Here is a 21,329-nt window from a genome sequence, read left to right as displayed (position 1 = left end):
ACCAGAGTTACAGCCTCTTTACAACTGAGAAGCGGTACTAAACGGTATTGTGCTTATTCTTCAACAACTCCACAAAACTGGCATCCTGACATATATTTGCGTGGGTGTCATGTAACAAAATGCAAAAATATTTTATTCTAAAGGGCTTCAAAATTTCCCAAAACAGAGTTTTGAACTTCATTTTATTCTTCTTGCCACATGGTTGTTTTGGATTAGTATATACAATACATCAACACCTAAAAATATAGTTACAAAAATTAGTACAGACCTCATCGATTTCATAAAGTTACATCCCTTCTTGTTTGCATACATTTGTATTTTATTTATTACTGTAACTGCCACTTACAATCCAGCAACAAGGGTTGTATTTTAGAATACTGTGGAATGGTGATGTGATAGATACTTTAAAGTGTAAAGTGTAGTGAAACATCTTTATGGGAATGAGAGATTTAATTTTTTTTTTAATTGGAGCACTGCACTGTCTCAAGGGTGGCTGCATTCAGTAGATTTGGGGCATAACCTCTGAAAAATACACTGGTTGCCCAGTGGAAGAGTCACCAATCAGATATTGAATATGATACTTATGTGTTGAAATTTTCAAGTCCTCACACCCATCCTAACTAATTTTTAGGCCTTTGCATTAAGATAACCACAAAACAAAACCATAACTGTTCAAACTTGGAACTAAGAAAATAAAAATTAAAGCTGAGCTGGATTTATTTCTATTTATTTAGAGTACATCACCTATAGTAGAATTATGTTGCTAAGGATTAGATCATGGCTTTGGTCTCTAAAAAGGACCTGCTTTGTAGATCCACGGCGCTTTTAATTTTCCAGCTGGGTTCCTGGTTTGCTGAACTAATTCTGTGCACTCCATTGTGCAGTCCACACCTGAAAGGGGGAGTTTCGATGTTGTGGTTTATTAACCAGGTACTTTCCATTCACTCAGTCAACAGAAAGAAAAAGAGAGAGAGGGTGCCTCCTACTTTTTTTTTTTTTTAACTACAAATAAGAAGACGGAAACTATTAAACAAATAAGAATGGGGGAAACTCCCGCATATTTCACCTTGACCTGGCTGCACTGGTCTGATGCCTGTAAGAGGCGGAGGTTGTACTAAAACAAGAGGTCAAACTTCTGGACTGGGAACCACTCCTGCCCCTAGTGGGAAAAGAGAACCATCACCGCGTTTCCTTGTTTCCAAAGCGGGGTACTCAGTTCCCACCCTCGACTTAGCGTGGTAGTGACAGGACCTGAGGAGGCACGCTGCTTCGCAGACAGTTGCCCAGCATAACACTCGCTCCCTCCCCACTTGCACCTAAATTTCTGAGCTGCAAGCAGGCAGAAATGCCTCCCACCTTCTCTCCTTAGCGCCTCTCTCCCTGCTTTGCTGCTGTCTCTATTTTGTTCCATTTACTGGGAAGGTGACACTTCAGATCAAAAGACCCACTGTAACTTGCAAAAGCCCAGAACCACCACCAGACCCTGGGCAAAAACAGGGCTGTCCAGCCCAGGGTTAAGGCTGTGAGTAGAGAAGGAGCGGCGAGGAATGTTGGCGAGTCGCTCCAGGAACAGCCCCTGCAGACGGGTCCAACTCTCCAAGGGCTAGGGAGACCCGGGGAGCCTCGTGGCGGTGCAGAGGACGAGCTCCTAACTGCAAACAAAGTGCTGAGTAGAGGGCGTTGGGGGCAGGGGAGGCTTCTGGACTCCACTTTGTATGCAGCAGCTGCGGGGCAGTGAGTATCTCCGAACAAAGCGGCGCGCAGCGCGGGGGTGAGAGATTGGGGTTTGCTCACAGCTGCGGCTGAGCGAGTCTCCCACCACCCCCGCGAGCGTTAGGGTGGAGGGATTCGGGGGAGGAGGGAGAAGGGAACGAGGCGTGCCATTCCTGTTGCCCCGCTACGCTTCAGGAGTTCTTGTGAACGTTGGGAATGGCCACTATCAGAGCCAAGGGGGAAAAGAAAGAGCTCGAGTGAGCAAAACAAAGAGCGAGTGTGGGCCGCGGTGACTTCATGCCTCACCAATGTCCCGCCCACGCTGCTCAGAGCTGTGACTGCTGCTCCGCCAGGGCTGCCGCCGCGCCTGCGGACAGCAGTAACAGCTAGGCGCTCCGGTAGCGTGGGGAGGTTTCCTAGCAACTCTGTGCCCTGAGCGCAGCCTGCTACCGGCAGGTGCGGAGCCCCCCACCACTGGGGTCTGCAGAGCAGGACCACCCCTCTCCCGTCCCTCGCCAGACTCTCTCGCATCCTAGCCGTGTGCACCTCCGAGCGCGCCAGCAATCCGGGCTCTGGACTGTGGGACGCCCGAGCCGCGCACTGAGGCCAAAAGGACAAGGGCACGCAGCCCCCGCCCCGCGAAGCCGGTTCCCGCACCCCGTGGGAACCTCCCCTTCTGCGCTCGCGGCCGCCGGCCTCACTCCCCGCCAGGCAGGGAGAGGCGATGTCTCGCTCTGTGCCTGCGGGTGTCTGCGGGTGCTTCTAGGGTGCTCCCACAGACGCCTCCCCCTGTTGCTGGCATCCCGAGCTTCCTCCCTCGCCAGCCGGGACGCTGCCGACTTGTCGTTGCCCGCTGCTCTGCAGACGAGGCTGCAAGCTGCCACTTGTGGAGGTGGCCTCCCTGCCCACCTGTGGAAGAAACCGCCCTGACTGATGCGCCATCGACTTTTTCCCCTCGACCTCGCCAGCGTCCCCTCCCACAGATTCAGCATCACCCAGTGAATGTACATTAGGGTGGTTCCCCCCCACCACCACCAGCTTCGGGCTTTGTTTGTGTTTGATTGTGTTTGGCTCTTCGCTAAGCTGATTTATGCAGCAGAAGCCCCACCGGCTGAAGAGAAACAAAAGCTCTTTTCTTTGTCCCAGAGCAGGCTGCGGAGCCCTTGCGGAGACCTCTCTCCAGTAGCCGCCGGGGCCCTTGGCAGTCGAAGGAGGTGCTTCTCGCGGAGAGCCTGGGACCCGCTGTGCCGAGCCAGGAGGGCCGCGAGGGCCCTGAGATGACGAGCGGTGCCCGGGCCCGCTTACCTGCTTCGCTTGCTCCGAGCCGCGGGGTCCGCCTGCTGGGCCTGCGGGAAACGTCCCAGAGACTCTCGGCCCCCGAGGTGCGCTCGTGAGGCGCGAGCACGCGACCGGAAAGCAGCCAGGCGGCGGGCGCGAGGCGGGCTGTTTTACATTATGTGCCGCTCGGCCCTGGCTTTTTTTACCGCTGCTCTTGCCTGCCTGCAAAACGACCGGCGAGGTCCCGCCTCGTTCCTCTGGGCGGCCTGGGTGTTTTCACTTGTTCTTGGACTGGGCCAAGGTGGTAAGTTGTTTGGTTTTGTTGTTTTGTTTTCTTCTCTTCCCCAAGGTCTTGGGCTGGCACGAAGAGCTGCCCGGCCAGAGCATCCCGCCCAGGTAAGTTGCAGGCATCAGAGAACTTCAGGAGGGCGGGTGTGTGGCAGGTCCTCCAGCACACATGGTCTCTAGGACAGGTGTCTTTCTGCCCTGGAGTGAAAGCAATAACTAATGATCACAGGAGACACTGTGTGTTATTCCTAGGTATTGGGGAAGCCGTAATAGAAAGGAATTTTGGAAGAGAGGGTGTCCTGTTTACAGAAGTCATTTAGGGTCCTGGTCCATTCTTAAGAGCATCGTCTGTACAGAATGTTCTTTCCATCTTTCTAACATTTGGGTCCATTAACAACTAACGTGCCTTTAACTCGAGGCTGTAGGTAAGTTGGTTATAATGGGAGTAGTCTTCAATTTTTTGAGTCCAGAAAACGACAGCATCCAAGTTTCTATTGTCTTTAGTGCTCAGTCTAAATTAATTACACACACTGGAGGGATATTCATGCTTTAAGTCACCATCTTTTCAGCTTTTTTTAAAAAAAATCTGTCTAATTGATCCCTCGCTGAGATCAATCTCTGAGACAGAGAAGCAAAAAGAATGCTGGACCAGGATTGACAACTTTCTGTCCAGGCAAGCCATTTATGTCCGAGTTACCTTGATGTGGAGAGGTTAACGCTTTGTAAAATTCATTGTCCTCATCTGTAAAATGAGGATAGTAATACCTGCCTTCTGAGTTCAAATCACAAAGGAAAGTTCAAGTCAAATACCATACGAGAAGGTGTTTTAGGACTTCTGACTTATGAAACAATCAAATTGGATTGTTGGAAAACTATACAACTAAATAATAGGACTAACATCAGTTTAGGATAAGTTCTTAATGGTTTTCAATATAGGCCCAACATTTATTTTTGCTAATGCAGTGACTATTGTCATATTTTTTTTTAATTTCATTTTTTCTCTGTTTGTTCACCAAGCCCTTAAATTATATTAGAGCCTTTCTCTGATCTCTGGGGCTCAAGGAGAGTTTAAATAATAGTTGTAATTGTTTTGTAGGTTAAAATTTACTCCTTTACTTTGATGTGCCAGGTTTTTGCCTGAAGCTAATCAAAACAGATCACAACCTTATAAACAGCTTATATGTATAAACATATGGAAACATCCGGCTATCTTTAATTAATTGTTGCATATATAGTTTTCTAACATTTGTTTCCCGGAGATTTACCCAGTTATCTGAAATGGAGAAATTAGAGTAACTCTCTTTATCTTGTGGTTATTTTTTTACTTGTTTGTTGATTTCAAAATAAGTGAAAAGGCAAAGGAAAAAGTAACATTTATTATGAGTTATCTCTTAAATAAAAGAAACCTGTATTTGTTGAGGCAAATTTTCTGCTGAGCACAATTCCAAATCCTGTTTCAATAAGTAATAAAGTGTTTTTCTAGATTTCTAGTAAACACACACACACAGACACACACACACTAGTAAAATGACCAAAATTTGTGTTAACGCAGTATATTTTGTTCCCAACATATAGGCAAAGGAAAAAGTCCTACTTGCCTCTAAAATGTGCCATTTATAGTAAATTTTTTAAAAACATTAACTGTGCTTATAAACATTAGTCAGGCTTTGGTGAAAAAGCATTGTATTTCCACCCAGCGACTAAAACTGATTTGAAGGAAATATTATGAATGGGCCTCCCTGCACCTGCAGACCTGAAAAGGGAATGCTTATCTGAAATCAGAACAAGGCATCCTTTTCCCAGTCTCTGTCAATATACAAAGGTTTCTGATGTATACTCATTTGCATGGCAGTTAAAAACATTTAAGAAATGTAAATTATAGCCAGTATAACTTAGAAAATTAGAGATCAGCATAAACTGCTGTACTTTTGTGATATAGCTACAAGTCTCAAATTATATGTCTTTACAGTGCAAATTAGATGCTTAAAGCAGAATAGAAATTTAGGTATCAGTTACAAAGGAAATCTTGTTCCCTTGCTCAGTAGTTTACACCAGGAAAATGTTGAGGGCAATAGAGCCATACAAAAGAGACCAGAAGCTGCATAAGACCAACATAACTTTGGGTTTAATTTTTGAAGCAGAATGTATAGGTCTTAAATACATAGTGGACTTTTAATAACAAATATATAGTGAGCAGTGGGGGATGTTATTAATCAAATCCAAAGATTTCTGATGTACAAAAAATTATTGCAGTTTTTTTTTTAACTATCTCAGGTGGAAATTATCCACAGCTGGAGAAACAATAGCACTGTAAAGTGGTTAATAAATAACTGGAAGACATAAAGAGTATCTAGTGATTAATATTTGAAGAGTTAATGTAGCAATATTGTTTCCACATTTACTTATTTTAAAAGATTAAGAACTTTTGTTACCCAAATTTTTATATAGCAATATAAGTGTAACAAATTTCAGAAACTGCAATTTCCTTTAAAAAAGTGGTAACTATTATTGCAATGAAACTTCACCTTCTGTTTATTCAATTGTCAATTATTTATTCCTTTCAACAACAACCAACTAGATTAACATTACTTTGTGACTGTAGCATTACTTCCTCTCAAAACATTGCATAGCATGTGTTTCCAGAATTATTTATGCTTACCTAAAGTGATCTAATATTTAAAAGAACCAAGGTATCATTAACAAAAATTCAGCCTTCTAAATTATTTGCATAATAAGCATCCAAACTGATTCTGTCTTGAAGCAATGGAAACACTTTCTGATCAATTAAAAATAACACATATTTGCCCTCTAAACTGACACCAAAGTAGCTCATTTGGTTTGGAAAATGCCAGAAAAATTCCTGTGCCCCAAAATAACTTCTCTTGTTACCAAATTATCTGAAATCTCACTATTTAATGGATTCTTTTTGGTTAAACATGGTATTAACTATGATTTTTTAAGCTTTTAACATGGTATAATATAAATTTTCAAAAGCATACAGAATTAGAGAGAATGGTATAAGGAACCACTATATATTCATCACCCAGCTTCATTAACTATCAACTCAAAACCAACTTCTTTCATCTCTGTTCCCACCACTACCCAATTCATCCCCTTCTCCCAACTAAATATTTTGAAAGAAATTTTTCATATCATTTTATTTTAAAATATTTCAGTAAATAAAAATACTACTGGAGAAGGAATACACTGTAACTAATCTTAAACCATGAATTTTTTAAAAAACTAAAACTTAGGGCAAGAAGAACGTTCACAATTTTTAAAGGAAGCAATTGCAAAAGAGAAGGACGCAGGAATGGCAAAGACGTAATTTTAAACATTTACTTTTTTGTTTGTTTGTTTTTCGAGACAGAGTCTCCCTCTGTCGCCCAGACTGGAGTGCAGTGGTGCAATCTCAACTCACCGCAACCTCTGCCTCCCAGTTTCAAGCGATTCTCCTGCCTCAGCCTCCCAAGTAACTGGGACTACAGGCACATGCCGCCATGCCCGGCTAATTTTTGTATTTGTAATAGAGATGGGATTTTGCCATGTTGGCCAGGCTGGTCTGGAACTCCTGACCTTGTGATCTAGCCAAAGTGCTGGGATTACAGTCATGAGCTGCCGCACCCAGCCATTTACTTTTCAATAATTCTACTGTAGTTCCATTACAAATATTTTTATTTAAAAGGTATGGAGATGTAATAGCTTTTTGATATGCATGTATATGAAGAGGGAAAGACAACATAAATAAATCTCCTTCCCCAGACAAATGTTAATTGTTTTGTTCCAATAGAATCACAGCAGGTATACCTTGTTAAAGGTTCATTTTTAAGGATCCCCCACCCTTGCATGATTAATTTTTCTCCTTTCTACTGTATCATTTAAAGCAATATCCATGAATGTTGCAAAAGCTCTTTCTCTCCTATTTTTCATTCTCCTTTTGCTATAAGTCCTTGAAAGAATTGTCTATAACTCTTGCCTCCAATTCATCTCCTCACCTTCTCTTTGAATCCATTGCCAGAAGGCTTTCTTTCTCACCTCTACAGTCCAGTCTCTTAACATCAGAGTAATCCCTCCACATTGCCAAATCTGATGGCCAGTTCTTAATCTCCATCCTGCCTGATGTATCATCTGTTGGTGAGTTGACACTGTTGACCTTGCCCTCCTTGGAAACAGTTTTGTTGGCTTCTCGGACCCACACTCTCTTGGTTTAAGCTCCTTCTCCATCTCTGATGTTGATTCTTTCACATTTCTTGACAGCCAAATGTAGGAGTGGCTCAGGACTCCCAAGAACTGCTCTGATCCAGTCTTAGGTCTTAAATACCATTTCTACACTGGCACCTCCAGAATATTTATCTCTAATCCTAACCTGTTATATGATCTCCAGAATGTGCAGCAAACTGTGTGTTCCACGTCTCCACTACACATCTAAAGGCAAAATCACCCCTAACGCATTCAAAACCAAACTCTGTTTTCTTGTCCACCCTTCGTAATAACACTGTGAGAGAGGTCCCTGTTTTTGAAACGAAGAAACAGAAGCACAGAGGAGATAGGTAACTTGCCCAATGTCACCTATCTAGTAAGTAGGAGAGATAGGATTTGAACATAGTAGACAAAGCCTGAATTAGGTTTCATAACATGAGCCTCCTAAGTCATCTTCATCATCTCAAATCTTTGTCCACATGTTCCTTTCTGCTCAGAACATTTCCCTTGCTCCCCATTGTCTTCAGGCTCCTCATACAACTTCCTCCTAGCCTTGCTATGTACACATCCACTGTGGCCTCCTTGAGGGGAGAAGCTGCCTATATTTTTGTATGTCTAATGCCTGAGACACAATAGGTCTTCACAAAGTATTTGTCATAAATGACCCCATGGATAACTTGAGGATAATAGTGAGCAATCTAAAATTGGGCAGTTAAGCAAATTATCTCTAATCAGTTCTAAGCCTCACTAGAATTTGAACTTAAAGAAATGAAGTTTTCTTTCAAAAGTAGGTTACACCATGAAGGACACTTGTTTCTGCTTTGCCAGCCCACATCAGAAAGCAGTCTCAACCTTCTGGGCAAATCATTAACAAAGATTAAAAGCTGAGACTTAGTAATCTTTAATCTTATTTTTCAAAGACCGTCTTGTTTTCAAAATTTCAGTGACAATTCTTTTTATTGTTGATAAAATAGAAAAAGTAATCCTAATTATTTAAGTATTTTCAACCAAATACTTAAAAAATTATATTTAAATATTTAAGTATTTCAACCAAATACTTAAAAAAATTCTAACTCTTTTAATCACTGTTCATTCAGACTTTCTTAAAGCACATACAGCTTTATGACAGGCACTATACTGAGTTCTGGAGTTAAAAAATAACATTGTGTATAATTTTCTGTAGGCCAGACACTCTCCTGGACACATTATATGAAAACATAATATGTCCTTTAATGCTTACAACCTTCTTAGTTATGTACTGTTATTCCCATTGTATAGGTAAGCAAACTAATTAAAGAGGCATTGTGTGGTTTGAGTCAGCATTCTGAATCATAATTATAGACGGATAGATTGCCTTCCAAAGGTGAGAGGAATCTCTACCTCGAGCCTTGGAAGATTCAGCTCTAGCTGTCCTCCGGCCATGACCTCAACCATGGGCAGGGAGTCCAATGGGGCCCACTTATGTAGGGTCTGTCACCCCCTCTAGATCATCTCCAGAATTCTTAGCACAAACAGCCTCAGGCTACTTTTATGGCCTACCTTCTGGGGTAACCTGAGTCACCCCTGTGCCAAATTCTAGGTGAAGATGGCCAAGGACACTGATCTAGGAGAAGTAAACAGAGCATGGACATGCAAGCTGAAGTCTCTATGCATGTAAACGACAGGCTACCTGTGCTGCAGAATAAATCTAGAGGTGGGAGAGAAGAGGGGAAGATCATGGCTGGAGAGGCAACACTTCACACACTGCCCAGTTCCTAACCAGAAATCTGGAGGTGAATATTCTAAATTCAGACCTAGCCTTCTAGGTCATTATACATATATATTTATCAAGGAAGGTAGATAGAATTTATTTTACTTGTGGGTTTCTTTGCCTGGTTTGTAGCTGTTAAATATTAAGTCTGTTATGTTCACTGCTATTTGTACTCTTGCTTTTGGCCCTGAAAAAGTTAGGGACAGACTTGTCTACTAGTTTAAATATTACCGGGTCGGGGGGGGGGGGGCAGGTGCAGTGGCTGATGCTTGTAACCCCAGCATGGGAGGCTGAGGTGGGCGGATCACTTGATGTCAGGGGTTCAAGACCTGCCTGGCCAACATGGTGAAACCCCGTCTTTACTAAAAATACAAAAATTAACCAGGAGGTGGAAGGTACAGTGAGCCAAGATCATGCCATGGCACTCCAGCCTGAGCAACAGAGTGAGATTGTGTCTCAAAAACAAACAAATAAATAATAAATAAACAAATATTACTGGGGGCAGGGGTGGGGGATAAACAAAGAAAGCACCAGAAACCATTGCATAAGGTAGTCTGGTAGTCTTGACTACCTCATGTCAAAGTGCTTTTATATTTTAATAACTGAATCCCTTTCGGTAATCTTCAAGATGTGTACAGATTATACAAAATTTTACTCTCTTACAACTCATGTTATAATGAGAGTCAAATGTATGCATGGTCTTAATTTAGTTTTACTTATTTCCCACTATTAATTTTAAAAATATCTTAGGAAAGAACATTTTACTGACATGAATGACCGAATTTGGCCAAATTATTCAGCTGGCATGTATTTGACATTTCATATCTATAAGTGAATGACTATGTAGAAAAGTAGTGCCATACTACATTCATGGAGTAAAAGGATTATTTTTCAACTTAAAGTCCATTTTAATGTGACCTTATTTCCTCTTTTACAGTAAGTAAATTATTTAATTTACACACCAAAAAAATGTATTGAAAGTCAAAATGATTTCCGTTAGGATTTTATAATTTAATTAAAACAGACCCCCCTTTTGACAAAAGTGCTGAGATCAGTTCTTGCTACGAAACTAATAATATTAACCATATATATTTAAATTATCTTTCTGCAGTTCTTGAAAAGAGTCTTCAACTAATATTAGTTTAGGAAATAAAAGTTAGATTATTAACTTAAAATTGCATTGTTAAATTATAGTGTTCTTATCAGATATATACTTTTAAGATGATTTTAAAAGATCCTTCTATTTTGAGTGCTATTATCCAAAGTACTAAAAGTTTATTTTAGGCCAGGTGAGGTGGCTCACACCTTTGGTCTCAGCACTTTGCGAGGCTGAGCCAGGTGGATCACCTGAGGTCAGGAGTTCGAGACCAGCCTGGCCAACATGGTGAAACCTCATCTCTACTAAAATACAAACATTAGCTGGGCGTGGTTTTGGGCACCTGTAATCCCAGCTACTAGGGAGGCTGAGGCAGGAGAATCACCTGAACCTGGGAGGTGGAGGTTACAATGAGCCGAGATTGTGCCACTGCACTCCAGCCTGGGACAGAAAAGCAAGACTTTGTTTCAAATAAAATAAAATATAAAAGTTCATTTTATAAAATAGCATATAAGGTTTCATAAAGTGGCCTTTCATGCTGACCTCATCAGCGAGCCAACTATCACTGCTATAATGGTTTTAGACATGCACTATCTCTGCCAGGTGTTCTGTTGTTGTTTTGCTTTGTTGTAATCAACAAATGCTGTCACATTTGTTAAAGACAGAATCTGCTGCTATTCCAGATAAATGTTGGTATAGGTTGTTTATTCTAGAGGGTTTCCAGAAAATTCAGTCTCAGGACAGTACAGGGTAAGAAAGCAGAGTAGCTATCAAGGACTAGTTCAAGTCAAAGTTCATGGGAAAGACTGAGTTTGGAAGTGTAAAGAAGGGCTGGTGATGAAGACAGGAGGATGAAAAATCAGAAATATTCCAGCTCTGAAGAATGTACCAAATATGTCTTATTAGGTACATGGGATGTGTGGTGGATTTGGGCCAGGAATGTTTTGGTGTTTTCCATGGTTTTGGACTCAACTTCCTTGTAGGATGAAAAAGGTTAATATTTCAAGATCTGCCCATAATAAATGAAGCCACAGTTAAAAGTACTGCTGTTTCATGTGTACATGTGGTACCAGGGTCCTTTCCTTGGAATTGAACCACAAACAGCCTCCCAGGTAAAAGCATTTTTTTTTTCTGATTTTTAGTAAGGACCATATATTTAGGAGAATTCCTTAGTAACTGTGACAGGTACTAGGTAGTGAAGGGGGCTGGGTGAAAAGCTTCATCCTTATGGAATAAGAGATTACCACTATGCTCTAAAGGGTCATTAGAATATAATGAAGTCAAACAAAGAAAATAATTAAAAGGAAAATTCAAAGTTCTACAAGGACTGGATTGATAGGATTTACATTAAGGAGTACCAAATAGGGAATGTCTTTTCTAATTGCCTGCCAGAGAGGTGCAAAGAGGCCAGGCTGGGTAGGCTTAGTCATGTAAGGTATTCATTGACTGCAGTAGAACAAAGGATGCAAAGAAGTTTTGGGGTGGCCAGGACTTGCTGAACTGCCTGTTCTAGCTGGAAACAAAGACGCTATTGTAGCAGAACTGCATTGTTGGCAGGAAAATGACCGGCTGGTCTCTTTCTTAGTACAAGGCATACCTCCCAAGGTATTGCTCCATTGTTTTTTTGTGCATTTGGTTTGGATTTTTACAGGGAATTGAAGACAAGTGGATCATACAGTGCAAAAGAAAATGCTCTAGAAATGACAGATGGGGCCCAATTTCCAGGAAAATTCATCTGGACAGTGGTAACACTGAGAAAAGAAAAGAAACATTGAAGAAGGGAGTCACAGTTCCAGCCATCCTCAGTTTTGGTTAAAAATGTCCCTTTTAATGAGTATGCCAGTCACTACCAGCTAGAACAAGAGCCCTAAGGTGAGGGCCAATGTATATAATCAGAGAGCCTGACCTCAAGTTGGTACTAAAAACATAAGAACTAAATGGCATTACCACTGTCTTTAGTTTAGAAGACATAGCATGTTTGATGCCTTGTGAAGAAGGTGTCCAAGGCCACATGATACTTTGTTACATCTGATGGGACTGTGGTCACATGGGAGAAGGGGAGGGGGCTCCTGAGTGTGTGCCTGTGGCCCACTGAAGACAGCATAGACAGCTGGAGATGGGTCCCAGCCTGCCCTGCTAGGACGTCTGAGGCTGACAGTTGGCTACTTGGGGGTCAGCATAGCACTGATGCCAGAACTCACTGTTGTTTGAGGATGGATTATCTGGTTACAGACTTGTCTGGGCAGAGACTGACTTATGGGCATTATGAAAAGTCAGACATCTGGTCTTTTTGGACAAATTCTGCCTCCTAGGGATATGTTTGAGGTAAAAAATGATGCGTTGCTTCTCACTGGTTTTTACTGGTGGGGTAGAAATGTTGGGTCAGCCAGAACGATCACTGGATGTTACACTTCTCCTTCTCACAGGACAAACTTCTAGGATATTGCCCAGATGGTATGTGATATTTTCTCCTATACTGCATAATTATCAATTCTTTTGGGTTTAATCTTAAAAAAAAAAAAAGCCTGTGTGCAGAACCGGAGTATTCTTGACCCTTTGAACAAACTAGATGCTTCTAGCATGATATGAAAGAACATCAAGCTCCAAAGGCCCCCAGAATTGGCCTCCAAGTTGTATAATATAAAGCTGCCCTAATGTGAGAGGAACCACTAACTGGTCAGTCCACTTGACGATCTTTGTTAGGGCTCTTTATTGACAAACAAGGAGCTAAATACTTTGACAGTCCCAAGAAGTACTGAATTACCTCAACGTGTTGGAGCTTACCTTTCCAGACTAGTGGCACTCTTTTTTTTCTTTTTTGAGACAGAGTCTCACTCTTTCGCCCAGGCTGAAGTGCAGTGGCATGATCTCAGCTCACTGCAGCCTCTACCTCCTGGGTTCCTCAGCCTCCCAAGTAGATGGGACTACAGGCATGTGCCACCATACCCAGCTAATTTTTTGTATATTTAGTAGAGACAAGGTTTCACTGTGTTAGCCAAGATGGTCTCCATCCCCTGACTTCATGATCCCATGACCTCATGATCACCCCCACCCTCACCTCAGCCTCCCAAAATGCTGGGATTACAGGTATGAGCCACCGCACCTGGCCCCCTAGTGGCACTCTTATACATGAATGTCCTAGGAGGAATGTGGATTCCCAAAAATATTACCCTTAAAAGTGCAAACTCACCTTTCTAGACAGTTGAGGATGCTGTATAGTAAGTACCCCAGGGTAGTCTAAATGAATTGGTTGCATAAGACCAGATTGTTGGATGTTGCCCAGATATACAGGAAACTCTTCTATCCAAAATATCACAAGAGATGCCACATAAACACTGGGAGACTGGCTGGAAATTACAGAATCTGAGAGGACATTACCAATAACTTCTATACCAATGGCATATTTGGTAAAAGATTTTTCATTCATTTTTTTTCTAAATTGTTGGTGTACAAAAGTGAAACATGGTGAAAATCTGGGTACCTTAGGGTTGTCCAGGAGGTAAGGAATCAATGGCCACAGATATTCATGCTGCATGTGAGAACACAGAGTTTGGAGTTTGCTTGCCATTTGTTTGTGAGTAGTGCAGAGCCTTCCAGGCCAGAAGAAACAGATTAACTGAGCTATCGCTGCATAATCAGTGGATATGCAATGTGGGTCTGACAAGGTAGAGACATCCTATTGCCTCAACCATGGTGAAGGAGTAGCTCCTGTATTTCCCATTCAAATACAAATTGGTTGTATATTTTGAAAGGCAGCTTGCAGGTCTTTAGTAGACACAACAGAGTTGAACTTTAAAGGGGTTATTAAGTGTTAAAAGACAAAAGAGATCTGAGGTCCAAGGGAAAGCTAAGCAGGTAACAGAGGGGCCCAGTGATCAAAGTTTAGACCTGGGAGATGTTGGATATTGGCAGATAATTTACGTCTCTGAACAGGTTTGCTGCTGTTTGGCCAGTTTTTATTGATCCGGCTGCATGGGCTGACTCTCAGTAGTAACCTAACAATACTGCGTGGTTTTTAACAAATAGGGTATATTTGGGAGCCAGGCAGAATAAAGATGCAATCATGTAATAAATGGGCCAGAAATTCCTTAAGGAAGTTTTCTCGGGCCCTCCCTCTCTCGCTTGAGGTGACATCGTCCTGTTGTCTGCTCCCTGCTGCAGACTGCCTTTTCCTTTTCATAGCACTCTTGTTAAGTTCTGTCTTATGTCAGGTTTTGCTGTTACTCTACAGCAGGAACATAAGCAGGTGCCCTATCCCTAAGACTCTGTACAATGCAGCAACTTAATTTCAGGTATTAAATAATTACCAAAAAAAAATTAAGGGATGGAGAAATGCCATCAAAATTATTACAACCTCAAAAAGAAGTGGACTTTTCTGCTCTCCACTCCCACATGATAATGTTCTTTCTCTTTTGACTAAATCTTTGCCCATTCTCTTCCTCTAATCCAGTAGCTTTTTATCTTATTTTATTTTATTATTTTATTTTATTGAGACGGAGTCTCACTCTGTCACCCAGGCTGGAGTACAATGGTGCAATCTGGCTCACTGCAAACCTCTGCCTCCCGAGTTCAAGTGATTCTCTGCCTTATACTCCTGAGTAGCTGGGACTACAGGTGCGTGCCACCACACCCAGCTAATTTTTCGTATTTTAGTAGAAACAAAGTTTCACCATGTTGGCGAGGATAGTCTCAATTTCCTGACCTCATGATCCACCCACCTTGGCCTCTCAAAGTGCTGGGATTACAGGCATGAGCCACTGTGCCCGCCTTCAAGTAGCTTTTGATAATACTAACAGAGCTACCTAACGAGCAGGTAAAAAATAGTTATAGTAAAATCCTGGTCACCTAGAGTGTCTATGAAAGGTGATGTTTCAATTAATTAAATTCTATGGCCATTTATGTTCTAACTCTTGCTTTTGAACATCTTTTTAATATGTATGTGTACACTTTCCTTTCTTGGTAAGTACATCATTTAAACTTTCTTTGATTTTTGAACAAAGTCTTACAGTTATTATTTGATCAGATTTGCAAAGTGTCACAGTTACCATTTAATCAATAAATGAATTCATTGCTTGAGCACCTGCTCAGTGCATTTCACATTGGACTAATTGCTATGGGGACAGAGAGGAAGTAAGGTATCAAGTAGATGGGGTAGTTAAGCCTGAGGAACCGTGAGAGCATACAATATGAGATGGTGCTGTGGGGTGAGGTAAGTGGCTTGGGCCATCAGTGCTATAGAGCTTTAGTCTTCTGATTCAGACAGGAAATAGGTCAAATGTGTTCTGATGCAAGAAAGAACCTTGCAGTGTCTTGAAAGGAATAATACTTCGTTTTAGTTTTTCTCATTTTTCAGGAGAGAATTAAAATGTAGAACCCTGATTAATTGAAGGTTCCAGCTATTTCGATTTTACAATACATACAGTCCACATTTTCTAGGCTCCAATAGTACACATAATTATTTGCATTGTTTTTGCTATTAGAAGAAACTTCTAAATGTGTGTGTAAAGACAAGAAGAACAGAAGTGTCAGTTTTAATTTATTAGATGAGTAGAGTGAGGATATCAAAGTGGTGAAATTCAGGGACAATGTGTGGGAAACAATAGTGCTTTGTATGTGTGCAGCGAGCCGTGCAGAATGGCCAGAGGGGCAAATGTAGTAGCAGAACAAAGCCTGCCCAGGGAGAGGCATCCCCAGCTGAGTTCCAGAGTTGATCAAGAGAAGGGACAGTGTTAGGAGCAAGTCACCTGAATGTCACAGAAGTAAACGAAAGAGAGAGCGCGTAGGATGTTTTTGGGCAATGCAGGGGAGACATTCATTCATCCTTTCCTTCAGTGAATACATACTGAGCTCTTTCACTGTGCCTGGTATTGCTCTAAGCCTCAGGGATACAGCAGGGAACCAGATAAAAAATTTTTCCTCTTTCTTTTTTTTTTTTTTTTTTTTTATTCTGAGATTTCCCCAAGCTTTGGATTCTTCCTACTAGTTAAGAAAAAAAAAGCTTTTGTTTATTTAGCATCTACACTTTTGTCAATTGTGTTGCTGTTTTCCAGCCCTTTTATTATACTCTTAAAGATGTAATTGTCATTTTGAGTAGTTAAACGTCTTGAGAATAACATGAACCCCAGGGTTACGCTTTGTAAATTTTTTTTTTCTTTTACCGAGGTAAACTTCTAGCTAATCAAATAAGGAAAAAATTGTGTTTTTATAGCTTCTTTTGTGTTAGATACTGTATTAGAGATCTGCATTTATGAGTAGCTCATTTTTTAACTTTATTTTGGGGAAGACAGTAACACATGAAGTAATTCATTCATGTCAGGTTTGTCTGGGGTGGCATGGAACAGTCAGGTAGTTGACTGTAGAAAGTTTGAAGCTATAGAACTTGGACATTTCTTTTGAAGAATGGAATTTTTGAACCCTAAAAATTAAGTCTTTTTTTTAAGAGATGAAAAGCTTGTGGACTCCTGTAAAACATTCTGTATTTGAAATACATCTGTTAAAACTTAAAAAAAAAAATCTGCTCTTGTGGAGCTTTCATTCTAATGGAGAGAGACAGACATTTGACAAATTAAAGAAAGAGAATGTATAGCACACCAGACAGCACTAAGTATCTAGTACCTTCTGTAGAGAGAAAGAACCCCAGATGGGTAGTCAAGAGTGCTGGAGAAGGAGGTATGATCTGAAGTAGGATAATTAGAGAATGTCTCACTGAGAAGGTGATATCTGAGCCAAGTCCCAGGGCCTCAGGAAGGGAAATATGAACAATATATCATCTGCCTCAATAATATATCACTTTCTAGGAGGATATTGACATTATAACTCAATAAATTCTATAATTTTAACTAAAATCTAATATGTGCTAATTATTTAATAAATATTTTTCAACAACTGTGTGGCAAGTACCATTCAGAGTATGAAAATATGAGGAAACTAAAGGACAAACATTCCTGTCCTCATAAATCTTACATGTTTGGGGTGGGCGGACAAAATAAAAAAAAATAATGGTTATACATAATTATCTAGTCTGCTCAAAGGTGGTAAGTGCTATGGGGAAAAGTGGAGCAGGGTTGCGGGGAGGAGAGAGTTGCCATTTCAGGTAGATAAGGTGGGGTAGGCCTCATTCAGAAAGACCAGTGTTTGAGCCAAGCCGTCAAGGCAGTAAGAGAGTTTGCCTTTTCTGTAACTGGAGAAAGGTTAGAGAGGTGAGAGGCTATGAAGCAATGTGAGAGATTTTTAATGTGTGGGAGGACTGAAGGACTGGTAGTGGCAGACTGCTGATGTCTGGATGCTAGGCAGAGTGAATTAGCTTGTAAGACAAGAGGTGGTGGTCAAAGAGGGTGATATGTGAAACTGGAATTATAGAGAAGTTGCAGTTACTGGTAATTATGAGGTCTAAGGTCTGCCCGTCGAAGCAAAGTAGCTAAATCAGGGTGGAGGACAAAATAATTTGACGAGAAGAGAATAAGGAGCTGATGATCTTATATTGTAAAGATGACGTGTGTATATACAAAAATTGTCCAGAATTGACATAGGAGTTTTGATGGAGAAAATTATAGCAAGCAAGGAGGCAACATTTTCTAGAAATGAGAAAGCATCTCCCTATGGTTGGTAAATATCAGTGAATGCCTGCAACAATTCAGAATAGTGGGTGATAAGTTATAAGTATCAAAGCTGGGGGTGGGAAGATTAAGGGATGAGAGAGGGAGAGGTGCCTGTGAGTAGTAGTGAGGACTCAGGATGACACATATCTCCAAGCTCAAGGCCATTAGGGTTCTGGGAGAAACATCAGCCATTACTCATGAGGTCAGGGGAAGACGAGTTCTCAGGGGAAAGCCAGGTTTCTGTTCAAGCAAGAGGGTAAAGGGAACATTCAGATAAGGGACTGGGATATAGGCAGTCCTTCTGGAAATGGAGCATTAATTTCAGAGGGCACAGGGGATGGGTTTCTGGAGTTGTAAAGAAGTGGGAGATAAAGAGGAAAGAGGGGTTGTGCAGAGCCTTCTAGGGATTAGAATGTTTTGGGGGAATGAGGGTGAATCTGGGAGTCTTGGGCTTCTTGTAGGAACTGGTGCAATAAACAGGGATAAGTGAGATTAGTCTTTGGGATCTAAACTGGATAGTGGTGATGATACTGTGAGTGGTTGAGGGGCAAGGGGGAGGTTCTGAGATTTGCTCTTGATTCTTAAGAAAGGAAGAGACAAGGTCTGAGGAAGCCTGACTTATTTCACCCTGCCCCATCTGCCAAAAGCAACATGGACTTCCTTTGTGTGTCTTAAGTCACTCTTGACTCCAGGTGATTAAAGTGATTGCCTGAGAAGTATACAACACCTGAGGATTATACCTGAAGGTCGTTCTGCAGGCAGAGAGGAGGTGTACATTGAACATGACATAGGGCCTTAGGGGAGAAGCAAAAGAGAGCACCTTGGAGTTAAAGGCAGGTAGATTTGTTAGAACTTTGTGCTATGATGTGAATGTTAGTGCTTCTCCAAAATTCATGTGTTGAAATCTAATCATCAGTGTACTGGCATTAAAGGTGGTGCCTTTGGGAAATGATTAGGTCCTGAAGTTGAAAACCTCATGAATTTTATTAGTGCACTTATGAAAAAGGTCTGTGGGAACTCGTCTATCCCTTCTGCCATCTGAAGATACAGCAAGAAGGTGCCACCTATGAGGAAGGCACCTTCACCATACCACCACATCTGTTACTGTCTTTGTCTTGGACTTGCCAGCCTCCAAAATTATGAGAAATAAATTCTGTTGTTTGTAAACTACCCAGTCTAAGGTATTTTGTTATAGCAGCCTGAATGGACTGAGACACTTTACTACTCAGGTGGTGGGAATAATTCCAGGCATTTTTTTTGTTTTATTTTGACTTTATTGTATAGTGGAATACCAATGTGATCACGCTGTATCAACAAAAGACACTGGCAACAATATATGTAGTGATTTTTAGTGGTAAGTGGTGTTTGTAAGAGACTCTGAGAAAGTTGTTACATTAAAGCAAATGATCAATAAGGAGGGTCTCAACTAGGATCCATAGAAATGGAAAGAGGGAGTGAGAAATACTAAAGACATTAAAGTCAAAGCAAAAAGTTTTGCTGATGGACAGGTTATTGAGGCTATGGTAGAGAGAGGAGTCAAGGTTGACAACAAAGATTTAAATCAGAATAGATGGGGAAATAATGTAATTAATGGAATAGATCATTCAGGTTAGGAAGAGGAACATAATGTTTGAAACTTGAAGATTTTGAAGTTGTGGCAGGAATCTGAGTGAGTTGTCCAGCAGATTCTTGGAAGTTGAAGCTTGGGTGAGGGTTTGGAACTGAAGGTGCTAATTTGGTGGTCATGTTCAAGGAAGTGAGACTTGGATTCTTGTTAGTTCACAGTCATCAAGCTGTAGAGTTGAGAGAGCAATGTGAAAATAGCCAAAGACATAACAAGGGGAGTTGCTTGAGAATGGGAGAAGTGACAGAGTCCCCACTCACTGTTGAAAAGCAGAGGACATTTAAACATTGCTAAGTGCTAGTTGCTAAATGTAATTAGGAATTATTATTTGCCTTTGAGTGAGCAATTAACTAGAAAGATAGAAGAAATGATCATGGCAATGAAGAGAGATATTTTCCTAATAAGAGAACAAAGACAATTTTGGCTTGAAAGAAAGGAATATTATTTCAATCTTCTTGATAATATAAAGGTAATGTTAGGGTCATATCTTAAGTGAGAGGACTTGGTATGAGTTCTTGTGGATTTGATGAGAAAGAATTAGAATAATGACTATGAAAACATAAGATAGACAGTCAACAAGAAATTAATGAAAGCAGGGTCTAGGAACTAGCTGAGGTGAGAAAGAAATTTGGAGGGAACCCAATCCTTAATAGGCTTCTGGCAGTGCCCCATAAGGCAGCCTCAGATAATCAGATGTTGCTTAGGATGCATTACCACATTTATGTCTGACCTCCTGTTTACTTTCAACTCCATGTTTTAAAGTTCTTGAATCAGTAGCCTGCCTTCTGTCTCATCCTCTGGCTCCTCTTGAATTTGTTATTGATTCTGCTTCTCTTTGGTTTTTCATACCTAAGAACTCTTTCATGGTTCCTTTATCCAGTGGCCCCTCTATAGCTCATGAGAATTCTCAGCTACAGCTCCTGGCCCCAGAGATTCCTAATGGCTCTGTCCATGGTGGAGGTAGTGAGGTGTGGAGGTAATTTGGGTAAGAGAAAAACCTTGAGCAAAGAGATGAAGACCTTGTAAATTTAGTCGTTTCTGGTGCTGATAACAAGATCAGGGAGCATATAAATAAAAGCTGTGAGCTTTGAAAGAATAGAGATTGATCAGTGTTGTAAGATGTAAGCTTGGAGAGAATCTCATAAGCAGCCAGTGGGAACAAGGAGGATATGTTTGAAAAGCACCGTTTGAACATTTCCCCAAGGAATGTTGAACTCTGCATAAAGCTGACTTTTGATGAAGGAGAAACAGTAGCTAGACCATTTGGGGAAATATGGAGAATATGGAAAAAGAATTTTATAGGACAAGATGGACTATAGTTCATAATATGGTGTCAATATTAAATTTTCTGAATTTACCACTTCTACTGTGCTATATTTTTTCAAATTTCTACTGATGAAATTAAACTGAACAAATACTAATTGAAAATTGTAAAATTGTAAGATATTATAGAAGATTATCTGTCCTATAAGATGTAGTTAGGTTAACATATTTTATAATAATTCAGAGTTCCCTTTTGTCTGAATCGCCAAATAAAATGAATTTTAGAAAAGACAAATATTTAGAGTCATGTTTGGTATTGAGCGTAGAAAAGGATTTACTTTAGAGAACAGAATATAAAATATAATATTGATGTGCAGTTCACACTATATTTGTATTACTATTGATCATAACGTTAGGTTGGTGCTAAAGTAATTGTGGGTTTTGACATTATTTTCAATGGCAAAACCCACAATTACTTTAGCACCAACCTAATAGTGCTAGTTACTAAGATACTTAATC

The 21,329-nt window shown here is 40.8% G+C and overlaps 1 protein-coding gene across 2 annotated transcripts in view; it reads left to right on the top strand.

Annotated features, from left to right (window-relative positions):
- The first annotated feature begins 1,241 nt into the window (after positions 1–1,241).
- The window catches only part of ITGB8 (integrin subunit beta 8), a 79,190-nt gene continuing 59,102 nt past the window's right edge, over positions 1,242–21,329 (top strand). Inside the window, exons 1-2 of one of the 2 annotated variants that reach the window (XM_032287030.1) lie at positions 1,242–1,734; positions 2,860–3,295. In XM_032287030.1, the coding sequence (XP_032142921.1) occupies positions 3,169–3,295 (127 nt within the window). In that variant the 5' untranslated portion in view covers positions 1,242–1,734; positions 2,860–3,168. Of the gene's footprint in view, positions 1,735–2,859; positions 3,296–21,329 lie in introns of those variants that run through there. The other variant, XM_032287031.1, reaches the window with a different exon arrangement.

This window comes from Sapajus apella, unplaced genomic scaffold (genome assembly GCF_009761245.1).
Source record: "Sapajus apella isolate SASKATOON/1434 unplaced genomic scaffold, GSC_monkey_1.0 scaffold19, whole genome shotgun sequence".
NCBI classification, from domain to species: domain Eukaryota; kingdom Metazoa; phylum Chordata; class Mammalia; order Primates; family Cebidae; genus Sapajus; species Sapajus apella.
This window is presented reverse-complemented; position numbering and strand designations above follow the sequence as displayed.